Source organism: Athene noctua, chromosome 6 (genome assembly GCF_965140245.1).
Source record: "Athene noctua chromosome 6, bAthNoc1.hap1.1, whole genome shotgun sequence".
NCBI classification, from domain to species: Eukaryota; Metazoa; Chordata; class Aves; order Strigiformes; family Strigidae; genus Athene; species Athene noctua.
Window position 1 is genome coordinate 44070120 of NC_134042.1, and position 15429 is coordinate 44085548.

Sequence of the window (15429 nt, forward strand, 5' to 3'; positions counted from 1 at the left end):
AACGTCAGGACTATTGTATACATGATGTGTGTGCAAAACACATGGTTCCTTGAAGATTCATTCATTAAAATACAGCTTAGATAGCATTTTGTTCTTTAAAAATAAACTCACAAGCATTTCTTTCTGTAAGAAAAGTTTAATCTGTTAAATATTTTTTCAGTACAAAAATACACATTGTTATCAGTTCTTGAAGGAAAATGTCTGCCCAGAGTGTGACATAACAAGGTTTTGTGTTTGTATTTCAGTTGCACTAAGGACTTGCTTTCAAATCAGTAGGGGTGAAATCCTTACTCCCCTGAAGTCTGTGGCAAAACTCCCAGCGATTTCTTTAGCTCTAGGATTTCACAGGAGGAGATTGGAATCTGAAAAATGTTTGTTTGAACCTCTTCCTTTTAAAGGCAAGGAAATTTCCCTAGGGGTCAATCTCTGATCTGTTGTCCTGTCTCTGATACTGTGCAATATCCTATGCTTCAGATCTTGAAGAGACCTGCCAAATCTTTGGCTACATGTCTTATTTTACAATGTAGGTGCAACTTCTAGGGTCATCTTGAGAATAGTGTGCTTTGTCTGCAGCCCACCTTCTGTTCATTGTACGTGGCCCGCAGACAGCCTGTGTGATTATATCACGCAGCACAGCAATACTCCGAACTCACCCAAGCCCCCTGGGCCTTCTGTTTTCTGTACTGGATGGTCTTGCTATGCTGTCTAGTGGAAGCTGGGCAAGCCTGCATGAATCCAGACTTACTGGAGATCTGGAGACATTTCTTTTTTATTTCAACATTTGAAACATTCAACATTATGTTTCAATTGTTGAAAAAGAAATAATAGACTTGACGCAGATGCTATTACAAAAGCTGCATGATCTTGCCCATAAATTTACCCCTCTCCCAAAAGCTGAAAGGGTGCTTTCTCTCTTTAGCTCTTTTTGGCAGGTTTTAGAATGTCTTTACTCCATAAATGGTAAAAGGTGTCCTGATTTCTCACCTAAACTTACGGCCAGTCATTGTCCCTTCGTTCTTGGACTCACATAAATTTTTCTGTTCACTGTAAGTTTGCTTCTGAGGAATATAGATATTCCTTGTCCCTCTTGGTGTTTTTATTACTCTTTGACTGTTCCAGTTTGAATTTGTGTTTGGCAAGCAAAAGGGACCAGAATTGAATGCAGTATTGTAGCTGAGATATTAACAGCTTCTTATGAAAGACCACTGTTTTCCCATCTCTACTGGAAGTACACTGATATCATCCTAAGAGTGTTCTTCTCTTGTAGCACTGTCATATGTAGTGGTCAAGTAGTACGTCATATTTTCTCCTCTTTGATTTCTGATGAATTAATGTCTCCAAATCTGTGGCCTTCTAAGTTATTTTGATCTCACTTCTGCTACTTCTGTCCTTGTGAATGTGTCATTCTTTCTTACAAATCAAAATATTAAGTTACTGAACCAGTCTTATTTTACTGTAAATTTGCCACAGGATTTGAATAACTGCTTATTCTGCTGTCAATACAAGCCATATTTTTCGTATTTGTAGCAAGTTCCTAATGACCTTTGCTGCTCATGTACTAACCCATCTGTTAGACCTGTAGGTCTGATGTAGGACCATGCAGAGAAAAAGTTTAGACAAGTCTGGATAAAAAGATGAAGAACTCTTGGAGAAGGGGTTCTTGTCATTATAAATTGTCTTTTTTACACATATATATATATATATATATATATAAAATTTATATATATGTATATAAAATTTATATATATATATATATATATATATATATATAAAGCCTTGCACTCCGAGCGGACTACAGTTTTCCCAAACGTGCCTTCTCCCTTAAATATCTGCTGTTCTCCAGTCATAAGGTAACTTGTTACTTCCTACTTTGTCACTAGGTGTTTAATTTCACTTGCTGCTTTGTTCAATCGTGAAATAGTTTTGTTTGAACTCCGCGATGTAAATGTATTTGTTTTCTTGATTGTCCTTTCTTGAATGTGGTGAAACACTATTACACTTTTTATTTACTACTTCTGCTTGTCATTTGGAGATTAGTTCAGGCTTCACTGTGATCATCTTTATTTCTTTAGAAGTCGGGACTGTGTCTACATTATCTTTAAACTTGATATAACCCTTGCTACCTACTGAACTTCTGTTTTACTGTTTTGTTTGGCCTTCCTTTCAGAGATCTGACTTGGGACAATTCTTCCTTTTTTTCATTGTCTGATCTGGTTTAGGTTTGTATATCAGTTTACTTATTTCTGACTATAATTTTTCTGGGCTGATTCCTCAGACTAGGTCTGTCAGGACTTCCCTGCAAGTTTTCTTCTGTTTCAGTGCAAATTCCAGGCTGTCTTTAGGCATAAATGTAGAAGAAGTTTGGAATGTCTTAAAAGACCCTGAGCTCTTCAGTTCTGTTGACTGAACTAACAAGATTCCTTAATTCTCAGAAATAATGTCAATTAGCAACTTGGGGATTTTCTTGTTTTCTTCCTTTTCATTAAATGCAAACAGAATCCAGCTTCAGGTGGTCACTGGTTGGTGACCAGCTTTTTACCAGTGTCAGTGCTGGTTACAAAATGAAAACAGCTTCTGTTGGCTCAGTGTCAGGTGATGAGATCTGTCAGCTCTTGCATCTAGGAGTAACTGGGCCTCACTGGCATCCATTGGTTTGATCTGCCTGATAAAGGGATGCTTTTCATCATATTCTGGCCTATATCAGATAGCTATGCTCTATGACAAAACTTTATGATAAGAACAACTTCTACTAAGCTCTTGGCTGATGTGTTGTTTTGCTAAAAGTGTTTCCATTGATAAATCATCCATTTAAGTTTTTTATAAAATTTTAATTATCTCTCTGTTTTTACTAAATTTCCCTTTGCTTTAGTATTTTTGGTGGGGAAGATTTGGAAAATGTTTCCTGTCTTTTTGTCCTATACCTTGTTACAACCACACTGACGTTCCTTTGATTCCCTCTTCTGCATAAAATTGTTTAATCCTTTTATTTTCTTCTATGTCTGAACCCTCTTCTTTTTATTCTTTCACTGTGATTTTCAAATACATATTATTTAATATCTTATAGGTTAAAAAAGGCTTCTCAAGAAGTAAATTCTGAGACAAAAACTAGACACTTCATACTAGTAATCTCTTTTCATCCCGTGTAATGTGGCTACAATCCACGCTATAGGAAAAATTCCTCATTTTCTGGGAATGTGACATTTTTACAGTTCATGGTGAAATATGTTTTAGCTTATAAGCTTCTCTATTAATATTCACAGATTTGTAATTTCTTATTTTTCTTCTACACCACTGATAACCACATAGTGTACTTTTCGCAGAAGATGCAGCTGATAGGACGATCAGGAACACTGCTGTGGAATTATATTTTTGGTCACCCCGTGTACATCACTTGAGACATAGGATGTGTGGGAGCAAAGTGGGGTTCATTGTAGAGTGAAGTTGTAAGGAAAATCCATTGTCATCCTGTAACATTGGAAGAGCCAAAATCCAGATGGTTACTTCCTGCTACAGAGAGCAGCAAAGAAAAAAATCTAACTTTGCACTGGACAGTGAGAGGAGGTAGAATCATTATCCATAAATGCCTTAACTTTATTTAAAATACCACCTTATTAATACCTAAAATTCTACCTGAAAAAGTAGAATTTGGCTGCTTTCTTATTGCTTCTTCTGTTCCTAGGTCCTTTGGTAGGAAGTAGAGATGTGGGCAAGCTCTGTCCACCCAAGGCAGAAGATTGCTATGAGTCTATTTCTAATTTCCATTTCAGACGCGTGAGCAGGAAGAGCTGGAGGAAGCTTTAGAGGTAGAGCGACAGGAGAACGAACAAAGGCGACTCTTCATACAGAAAGAAGAACAATTACAGCAGATGATAAAAAGGAAGAATAAGCAGGCACTCCTGGATGATCTGGTGAGTAACACAACCAGAGGCTTTGAATTCTCATTAGCAGAGCAAGCAGTAAGTACACTGACATTCATTTCTATTACGGTTAACTGTGTGGAATTAACACATCTACCCCTTTGTTTCCTGTCTTGGGTGTTTTGTGTTGCTGTTCCCTCACCTATTATTCATTTCAATGTTGCAAACAACTCTGGTTTTGGTAGTCTAAGGACTGGACGAAGAGTATTTTGGGGATTCATAGACTTAATTGGTCTCAGTGTTCAGAATGTCCAGTGCTGGTTAGAAATTAATTATAGGAAAGCATTCTTGGCTGTTTCAACACGAAATTGATCTTGGATAAGATTCTAGCAAAGTAAAGTGCAGGAGGGTTTTTTGGTATTTGAAGGAGGCTGTTTTCCTGGTTCTACCTGTTTTGATTCTTTTGGGGCTTCATTTATTTTCCTAGTGAGCTTCCTTTGAAAGCTCTTTGCTTGTCACTAATTGACATGTGGAGGTATATTTCAGAAATTGCTGTAGTGACTCCAGCCACTTTACCAGTTTACTTATTAGTTGACATCTGACTGCATACATGAAGAAGAGCTAGTAGAGAAGTCTAGATTTCTATTTAATTCATTGACAATATGACTAGCCATAGGCTTTGACTGTGAACAAGGATGGCTTGCATTAGCATAGCTGATATAGTGACTACTCTGCCTTGAACCTCTGATGTATAGTGGGTGAGGTTCTGTCACGTTTGAAGCCTGCTTGTTTTGCCTTCAGCTGCAGCTGCATCTGCTTTGGTGCATGGCTGATCATGCAACTTGTGAGGGGAATAGAGAGAAGCTACTAGGTTGGTTTGGCCATAATGTGAACGCTTAGTGTTGTTGGCTTGTTAAACAGTCCTGAACAGTGGTTGATAATCTGGCGTATTGAAGCAAAATGGTAATCAGGAGCTATTTCATGAGCTCAGCCACCTCTGCAATGGGAAGATGGTGGAGAACAGGGGACACTGACCTCATGAGTTGTTTAGACATTAGTCAACCCTTTTTTGAGTCAGAGCACCTAAATAATAAGTGATTCCTTTGTATTCAGAAACTACTAAAAGAAGATCTCTTGCCTTGAGTGTGTCATTTTCTCTTACTGCAAACTTTTTGTGTATGAGTTGCTCCTTTTGAAGTGAACAAAGCTTGAATTCATTTGAGGGGTCTATTGACAATTGAAGAAAAACTCAGGCTACTTCTGGAAATTGTGTTAATCTTGTCTTTGGCTGAATTTACTACTGATTCTGCATCTGAAACGCAGTGATGATATGTGGGCATAGAGAACCTCAATAAATGTCTTACTGAACCAAGATTCACATCTCCATTTTTTTAATGCACGCATTTGTACAGGCATGCATGCACACACATTCACATGCTCAAACAGCCTTGAGAACAGTCTGTGTGTAACCTTGAAGGAAATCAGAATAATGTAGTATGTATGTATGCTATGTCTACATCAATGTGGTTTAAAGTGCTTGGCAGATTTAAATCAGTTTCTTATTTCAGTTTATCTCACATAAATATAATGTTAATTCCTGCTTTGTATTCTTAGTTCTTATTCAAGATACAGGTGCTTTTCTACTTTTCCTGGAAAAGTAGAGTTCTGCTTTGAACCAGTGCAGAAGACTCTGACATGAAGAGAGCATATCGATGTGCAATTTAGGAGCTTCAGGGTCTCCTGAAGAGTTGCCTTTTTCTAAGCTAGGAGTCCTGGCAACCTGTCATTGGTTTTGCTGAAAGGAGCTGGTTTTTCATTTCCTGTGGACAAAAGCAGAGATGAGCAGAAAGGTTCTTTTACAGACTTGAGGCATTTTCCACTTTGCATCCAGCGTTCTCTTTTCACTTTAAAGGTAAAAGTGCTTATAATCCACACAACTAGGTTTGAGTAGTGGATCAATCAATAAAAACTCCACTATAAACTTGAATTTAATGGCACAGAATAGGGATTTTTGAACTGTTTTCCGACTTACTTCAATCCTGTTCTAAAATATACTCATACTAGAGACCAGTGGTGGGGTGTGTGTTTCTTTTTTTCACAGCAGTTGGTTTTACTGGAAACCTACTTTACCAGATGGCTTGTGGAAAGAATGGTTATAAATAATCCTTAAAACATGACCAAAATAGGTAGTTTTAACTGTGATTGCATATGTATTGCTATTAAAACATATCTTAATATTCTAAAAACAACAGAAAGGTGATTTTTAAAGGCTGAGGAAGGAAACTGGGCCATTTTAAGTTGTGTGTCTGCTTATGAAGGGGCACTGTCAACTTAAATTTGAGCCAAAACTTGTTTTGTAATACTAAAAGTTTATAAAACCAGAACTGAAGTGTTTGTATAATGACTTACAAAGTCTCTGGAAAACCAGCAGTTGTTAAACAAATAAACATTTCCTATGGTTTCTGAAGTCCCTCTAATGCTGTGCTGCAAATCTGAAAATGAAGCTGATAAGTAAAACCTGATTGAGAAATGCAGCAAAAGCCAAGCATAAGCAGTAGCAGTGTAAAGAATTACATTTTTAAAAAAAACCTTTTATCTGTGGTTGCTGGTACTGTGCTAAAACAACAAGGGTTGAGTTCTGGCTACAGTGATACCAGTGGCAAAACTACTGACTCGGCAAGATTGTCAGTGTAGAGGAAGGTGGGAAGCTGACATGTCACCAGTTGGTTTTGAATTGTCTCTCGGATGCATCACCTGGCATTGGGAACCTGCAGCCCATGTGACCCGGGTCTTGGTCACTTTTTTCAAGATTTCCGTGCCCTCCATACTGGGCAGCAAGAAAAAATTGAAAACAAATGTTTTGTGTGGTACAGATAGAGGTGTTGGGTCTTTTCTCTTCCAAGAAGAGAATTCTACCTTTGGTGCTTAAACCCTAATGACTGAGGAGATTCACAGTTTGTTATATATATATTAGTTATAGTATTGGCATATTGAGTAAAGTTCTTTACAAAAGTTTTTGAGAATACTGTTCCATCTTCAAAGAGCTTATGATTTAGATAGTCCAGAGGCAGGGAAGAAGGCACAGAAATGTTAGGTATTTAAAATGGTGTGCAGCAGGCTCTGGTTCCTGGTCAGCCTGGAGAGTGCAGTGGCTCATGCAGGATGGACTGGACCTGGGGCCAAGGCTCCACGAACCTGTCCTGGGCTGGGAGCGGGGAGGAGAAGGCCAGAGTCGCTTGCTGGAGTGGTGAGCAAGGCATCGCTGGCGGCTCAGGCTCTGCAGGCTACTGGAAGAGCAATCGGGTGCTTTGCTTGGGCTGTTACTTGTTGCCTGTTTTGCCTCCTAGTACTAAATTAGGCAGATTTTGTATTACCTTAATTATACATTCTTTTACAATAAAATCTCTAAAAGCACAACACCTTGTTGTAAATTAGACTTGTAGTCTCAAATGCATTTTAATGCATTTACATAGTATTGGAAGGGTTATGTGTGTCAGTTTTTTTTAACCTTCTAGACTTGAATAATTGGGGCTGAGTAAATAATTAAAGCACTTCCCTTATTTACTATGTAAACTCTCTTACCTGTATACAGAGGATTACGGATCTGCTCTTAGATGTCTTCTGTGTTGTGGGACTTGCCCTTACCTCTTCAAGAGCCCATACTTCCCAGGTATGAGTAAAATGGCATTGCAGCATGTGGCAAAGAGGTTTTCTTTTGTGGCATAGCTCGGAGTCAAGCAAAGGGCAAGATGTCCTAGAACCGTCATGCATCCCCACTTTTACCACAACCTCAGGGTTTTTAGAGATGAGTCTTTCAGAAATTTTTGCATATAACTAGCTTTGTTCATACTGTTGGACAGTTTGTTTTCCTCTATAGAAAACTGCTAGTATGGATACATGCTTACAGGATTGGTCCTTTCATGTGTGTTAATAGTTAACAGAAGGGCTATGTGCATATTCAAAAGGACAAACAATGACAGCGTGGTGGTTTGCTGGCACGGTGTGGGTTTCCCACAGTTGTGTAATCTAGTTACCGTTGTGTGAACTCTTGAGAAGGTGGTACAAAAATTGGCTACCTCAGTTATTGTATTAGAAATGCAGTGAAAGTTTAAGGAATATGAGAGGACAAAATAAACCAGAGAATGCTTCCCACCCTTCCCTTCTCCCCTGGTGCATTATGATTAAAATAATCCAACATCCTTAATCTCTGCTAACAGCTAGCAGCACATGCTGCTGCATGGTGGCTACGGACATGTAGAACACTGTGAAGATGCAGACTGTAAACTAGTGCATTCTTGGTCCGAATTTTCTCCCAGCTGTACAGAAATGAGATGTCTCTTACTATTATAATTAAGGTTTTTAACCTCTTCTTTCCCCTCCTCCCAGTTAACCAGAGAAATGTGAGTAGGATCCTGTGCCTTAGTTTTGTATTTGTGACTCTGGACCAGTTCTCATCATGATGAGATTTTTCTACTTTTAGCACTTGCAAACTAGTTGTAAGACAAAGGGAGTGTAACAAAAAAACAGAGAGAAAAGGGTATTGGAGAGTGATATGAGAAGTCAGTACAACATGACTGTTGTTCATGACCACTTCAGAAGATTTCTCTAGCATACCATAAACAGTAAGGCATCTCATGGCATTAAAAACTTCCAACTTCTTACCCTGAACCGAGTAACTGAATAATCACAGTCCAGCTTATTAAAGTTTGTTTGGTTTTGTGAGTAAAATATGTGGTTCATAATTCAGTATTTGCTTGGTTCTGTGAAACAGAAGTGTATATGATATTTGAGGGCTTTAGGAATAAAACACTGCGCTAGAGCAGTTGAGGAAGAATCCATCTGAACTTCTTCCCTGCTCTCAACTTTACGGTCATTCTAGCTAGAAAGTCTCAAGGATGTTGGTGTGCATGTGGATAGTTTAGTTTATTAGAAAATAACTTGGCCAATAATTTTCTGACTCTCTCAAGAATGCAGTTACATACATATATGTTAATAATCATTCTGTTCTGAGAGTTTAAGTAGTTCATTTGCTTAACTGTTCGTTTTACTACATGTTATATATTTTTTTAAAAATTGGCTGGCTTCCCTAAAAATAAGTTGGTGAAGGAGAAAATAAATATGCTGTTGGTTGCACTTACAATAGTGCCATTGTGCAAAGCAGAGCAAGGATCGTTTCCAAACGGCCTCAGGTGAAATCTAATGGGAAACAATTTCAAACTGGTCTGAGTTCATTGGTAGAAAGAATGCGTCTTAGATAAACATCTGATCCAAGTTATACTACTTGGTATTATTCCTTCTCTGATTAAGTTCTAATTTTTTTTATTTTAATAAATATAGTTGCATTGACCAGTTGGAATAAGGAGCCTGTTATATTGTCTTTAATGTGGATTCTATAAAAATGGTTGTTTGCAGGTTACTCTGATTTATGGGGTTGCTGCAGCTTTTTCTTATTACTGAAAATGATCGTTTTCTGTAAACTGTTTCTCATAGAGAGGATACTTAGCATTATGCTGCTCTGCTAGTGATGGCCTTTCAGACACAGCTTGTGGTTTTGAAGAATATGCAGTGTTAATTAATGTTTGTTTTGGTTCAGCATTCAAATTTGTTCTTCATATGTTTACAGGAGAGCTCCAGTCTTCCTGCTTCACTGCTTTTAGCTCAGCATAAAGACAGATCTACTCACCTAGAAATGCAACTGGAAAAACCCAAACCTGTCAAACCAGTCACGTTTTCCACTGGCATCAAAATGGTAAGACTTGTTTGTTTCTTTTTTTTTTTTAATGCCTTTCAAAAGACTGAGGATTTCTGCATATGAAATTTAGAGGTTATTTAAACCTGAGTTGTATATTATATGAAATAGATTGTTCTCTTCCAATTAAGTAATTAGGAATTAATCAAAGAATTTTAATCATTCTGCTGGTTGGAATATATTGAGTATTTTCTTTGGGTAGTTGTCAAAAAACCCAAGTTATATCTCTTTCCCTGCAAACTTATGGTGTCCTTGAATTATTATTGTCTCATTTGTGTACCAATTCTGGAAGTTGAAATTTTGGAAGTTCAAGAATAGCCTGCACTTTCTTCAGATATACTATAAGCACTGGAATAATCTGTGAGCTTCAGATAGACAATTTAGAAGATGATACTGAGTGGTTAAGGACGCTATTTTCATTGTTACTGGACACTAGGAAGCAGCGTGTATTTTTGCAAATGTGTTACTGCTACGGTCACAGCTAAAGATCTGTCAGCATTCCTGTTCTTTATCACAACATAGTACAAGTACACATCAGCCTGTGTGTGGAAATGTAGTTGAGAAGGAGTGGTTTAGGGCTGGGAGCATGAGTTACTGATCATTTTTGCACCTTACTGCTTTTTTTTTTTTTTGTTAAATCTTTGCACTTTTTTAGGCTTTGTATTTTAGAATTCATAATGGTAAAGGATGGCTTGAAAATAACCAGCATTCTCTACCTCCTCAACAAACCAAGAAGTCAGCAAAGCAAAAACCTTTGCATCAGACTAGTCTCCTGTCAGTTAATCAATTTATTCTGTCAGGGATGTCTCTGCTGTGTTCATGATTCCCCAAAGAGTTTACAGTCTAGAAGCATTCACAGCTTATTTTTCCAAAAGTAGTGTCAGCTTTTGTAAAGTTGTGCAGATTGTTTTCTTGTTTTCGTGTAGTATAAACTCTTACTCCTTTTTCTTTCAAAATCTAAGAGTTTGGGGAAGATAGGCTTTGTGAGATGTTTTCTGTTTGTGTAGAAAAACTAGTAGAAAATGTTTGTTCTGTTCAAAAAATATTCTAACTGAATGTCTCTATCTTTTTTCTGCTGTTAAAATATGTTGTCAGAATTTCTTAAAGCTGTTCGCCTTCCTTCTGGGAAGAGAAAGAAGATAAGCTTATGCTACATGATGAGGGCAATGGAAGTACTTTCTAATGCATTTGTAAATGGATGTTAAATGCAGTATGTGGTAGTGGACACTTCAAATCTGCAGCCCTAAGTAAACTTCATCCAGTAATGGTGAAAGACTTGGGTGAGGAGATTTCTAGCATCATGACATTTAAAAATTAACATCTGGAATAATAAGGGAGATTCCAGATAACCGATTGATTCTTTATCAGTGTTCAGAAAACGTGAGTAGATGACTAATTTAATTTTAGTCCCAAACAAACAAACTAAAAAAAACTCACCCTGACTGACCTTAGTCCTAGATTAAAAAAGAACAACTTAAAAAAAATTAGGAATAAGTACAGTTAACAATAAAGTTAAGGATTTGAACTTGGTGACCATGATTTATAGAAAATGGATTACATCAAGCGAAACAGATTTTACACTGATCAAATTACAGGTTTTCTTGAGAAGGATGAATGTTTCCATATTTTTCTTCATAGGATGCTTGATTTTTAGTTATTACATGACTTTGATTTTTAGAATAATATAGAAATTACATTACACAATAATAACAATATTGAGATTCTGCACAATAAATGAATTAACTGGCTAACTTGTAATATCTGAAGTAGTTATTGGTACCACAACATGGGAATATTTCTGTGGGTGTTCTGCTAGGACACAGTTCAGTGTTTGGAAGCAGATGTTGAATTTCTATGGATGACATGCAAGTTGGCAGCTTATAGGCTGCTTTGACAAGCTGGCCTCGTTTGAATGAAATGTGTTTTAATATGGCTAAATGCAAAATTATAAATAAAGGAGTAAATAATGGGCTCTGTGAAGAGGATTTGGAAGTTTAGCTAAGCAAATACAGCAATTTGACCCTTAGCCACAGCATGTGTGTGTGTGAGGGCCTTAGGTATGTGAATAGTACATCAATAAATAGGAAAGGACTTTTCCTTCTAAATGTAGTGTTAGGAAGACTCACAGACTGAAGAGTTTTGCTGACTGCGTTCTGAATGCAAAAACCAGAAAGAATGCAAAGAGGAGCCACAGAAGTCCATTCAAAGGCAGAAAGATACGCTTTGTACTGCGTTCTGCTTCTAGTTTAAGGGAAGGTTAAGATATGACTCAATTTACAGTAAGTACCTCCTTAACACAGAACCTGCCAAATCTAAAACTCTAGCAAGAGCCAGTAACCTTAGTTAAACAAATAGTATCTAAATAGGAACTGAAGGAACAAATAGGACCTAAAGTTCACAATGTTCCACTGGTTAATTTGCCCTACTGTTGAAGTTGACTCTGGAATGCAATGAAATCTCTAATTCTTTATGTTTTCAGATTAGGACAGGGATGCGTCTTGGAAAGTTACTGTAGTCAAAATTGTTCGACTTGGATTTGCTTTTGTGCATGATTTGGTGTGGTTGATGATCCGTGACAGTGTATTCTAGTGACAGCATAAGGTGAATTCCCTCCTAGGCACTCACCTTATGACATGCTTATGTTCCAGGTTGAGTGGTTTTCTAAAAACCCAAGATGCCCAGTCCATTTGTTTGGCATAGGTGTACACTTGAAATAGGTAGAGCATTTGTTGCACAGCATTCTTGATAGTTGCTTTAGCTCTTCTCCTCTCTAAGCCATGGGGTTCACACCACTTCTATGGGTGGGGACAGCTCTAGGGGAGTGCTGAGGATTTATTAAAAAACACAGTTCTAATTAATGCTCTTTTTGGCCCAACAATTCTGCACATTAACTATAGTTTCTGTGAAAAGTCTGTTGTGCTCATGAATTTCGGCAGCACAACTTTAATGATTCACTATGTATGTTCATCCCCAGTGCTTTTGGTTTTTTTTTTTTTTGGTAATAGTTTGGCCACTGACCTTTTCTGGTGGGTGTTTTTCTTAATTTTGTTTCAAAAAAGGGAATTCAGATAGAGCTAACTGAGAGGCTGGCTAATCCGGAGCTTGTGTTTACACAAAGGCTATAAAAATATGCCAGTTGTGGCAATCCACTTGTTTTTTTTCAGCTTAAACATGACTGTTTTTCCTGGGATGGTCTTGGTCAGAGATGTTCTTCAGCCTGACTGATAATCAGACGTGTTTCTCGGTTTCTGAATTAAGAGGCATGCCCATTCTAGTCTCCTGAGCAATGCTCAAGGAAGTTGGCTCATTTAAGGTGTCATATTAGTGGTGTGGAGTTCCTGTGCTTTCAGTGGGAGGAGGGAGTGTCTCCCTTGTAAGCTAAGCAAGAGCATCCCCTATAGCATGAGGCAGACAATTAACTCATAAGGATAGGGTCGCCTTCACTTTTCTTTTTGTTAAATTGTTGGGGTTTTTTTTCCTTTCAAATGGAAGCTGTTTTTTCTTCTAGTCTGCTCATTAACTTTTAAATTTTACTTCAGTAAATTATATCTTCTGTGCACGAAGCATACCTTGTTAATCGATCAGTTTGATTTACCTCTGTAGGTAGGGGAAGAAGGTGCTTCAGAGTTTTCTGCTTGTCATGCTCATCATATTAAGAAACATGCCTTCAGCAGATCTGAATATTTAAAACAGTCATTAAATCTAATCCAAATCAGTGTAAAGCTACAAAAGAAACTGTAGCAATCTTAATTGTGGCAGTAGTGCTGAAAATACTCTTACCTGTCAATGCTTGTACTTTAGATTTTAGTAGCTGTCAAAGAGCAAAGGTTGTCAGAAATTAATGTTTCTCGAATTTCTAGGGTTTGTCAGGTTGTGCAAAACAAATCTAAGGTCTGGCAATAGAACTGCTCTTCTGTTTCTTGGTGAATATAGTGACCGTTTCTGGTTGGGAAGTGCCTTTAATGTGAAACTAATTTTAATGTGTGAAAGAGGTGCTCATATGCATTACACACAAATGGCAATTTGCAAATGCAGCAGGAATTAATTTCATTACAGTAGTTTAGGATTTTTTATGTCTTTGGTCTTTACAGGTCTGTAGGAGGCTTTTGGTGCTTTGGTGCTTTTGGATCTGTGCTTTACCACTGTGGTTAAAAATACATAGAAGTGTGGATGTGTTTAGCTTGTGTTTAAATCAGTGAACTGGAAACATGCAAGTCTTTGAGTCTGTGGCTCATCCATTTACATGTTTGTAAAAAATGTGACTGCCTTAGTCTGGCTCAGCTTTGTGCTCTCCACAGCATGTTGCAAGCTGCATGCTCTGTCCCTTTTCTGTTCCTTCCAGTTTGATAATGTTTGCTCACTTCCCCCAGCCTCCTGGGAGACTTAGCCTCTAGTGATGGTATTCTTGAAGTAATTCCGTGTAGTTAAAAACTCAATTACATCTAATTGGATCACCCAAATATTCAGGAAAACAACATAGGTGTCCTCTCCCTGCTACCACTTGGGAGAGTGCCTTTTTGATACCTGAGTACCGTAAAATTAATATAACCCATCATTGACCATTCAATTCACAAAACCATTCATGGTTTTTGTTTTATTACTTAATAGCAGTGGGAATATTTATTAATAGAAATGTTAGTGCAGCGTGTTGTACATGCTTTGTCATTACCAAGATGGTTGCTACCCCTCTGAATTTGCAGTTTAAATAGATGTGTCAGGGAGGGGAACCAGATGCCTGGAGGGGATGTACTTGCCCAGAATTAGACAGCAGAGCGGCGGCGGAAGGAGGAATAGGATCCAGCCCTACTAAATTCCTAACCTTGTGTCTCTTCCGTTGAGCCGGGCTCCATCTCCTGTCAACAGCACCCCTGAATGGCAGTGAATTAAGAGTGAAATAACTGCTTCAGCTTCTGCTTCTCTGTCCAAATCACAGCAGTGATGTTACACTTAACTTTCTGCATGTCTGAATATTAACAGGATTTTATTCCAGTTCTTGCAGTTTTAGGCTATTAGTAGCTGAATGTTGGGGAGAGCAATGTGCAGTCTGAAGCAGCTAGAGCTTGCAGAAGGGAGCAGTTGAATCAGTATTTCAGAGGAATGGATCTGTGTCAGACGCAGGATGTCTTGGACACCTCAGGAATGCATGTTACCACTACGCTGAGCATAACAAGTGTTAGGGAACAGCTTTCGTGCAGCATTACACTTACAGTATTATTCTAAGGGGAAATAACATTCTTATTTTACATTATGCAAACCTATTTCTTTTAAAACATTGACCTCATCACCTCAGGTCAAATTAACTGTTCTTCGTTATTGCCTTTTCCTACAATATTGCTTCCTGTGCAAACAACTGTTCAGCGGCTGCTCCTGGTTTTCAGTCTGTTTCTTTTATAGCTTGTGGAGCAATTATCCAAAATCCTGTTCCAAACACAAAAAAAGTCTGTCAAAATACCTTTTTAATCAGTTGTGCTCCTTCAAAGTTGCTTAGACATATGCCAGGTACTCTGAGGTAAGTGAAGTGCATGTTGCACTAAAGTTTAGACTACCAACTATTCTGCAGCTCCCGAGAGTGCTTTGCCACCCTGTCTGTGTGATTGGGAACCGTTTCAGCCTTCCAGCCTTGCTTTGCCAGTTCTTACTGCTCTGATTTGGTTGGTTGGTTTGTTGGTGTGGTGCGTTTGGTTGGTTGTGTGTGTTTGTTTTAAAGTGCTTTTAGTATTTGCCTAAGGTTTAATAAATAAATAAATAAAATCAAGCCTGTTTCCTTCCTTCACTGTTACCTCAGCTGGTCTATCTTCAGTCTGAAACACTTCAGATGGAATT

At 38.0% G+C, this 15429-nt stretch overlaps 1 protein-coding gene across 2 annotated transcripts in view; it reads left to right on the forward strand.

The window, feature by feature from the left end:
- MNAT1 (MNAT1 component of CDK activating kinase) overlaps positions 1-15429 on the forward strand; it is a 122829-nt gene that overhangs the window by 45397 nt on the left and 62003 nt on the right. The window contains exons 5-6 of one of the 2 annotated variants that reach the window (XM_074908826.1): positions 3768-3908; positions 9481-9606. In XM_074908826.1, the coding sequence (XP_074764927.1) occupies positions 3768-3908; positions 9481-9606 (267 nt within the window). The remainder of the gene's footprint in view (positions 1-3767; positions 3909-9480; positions 9607-15429) is intronic. The other variant, XM_074908827.1, reaches the window with a different exon arrangement.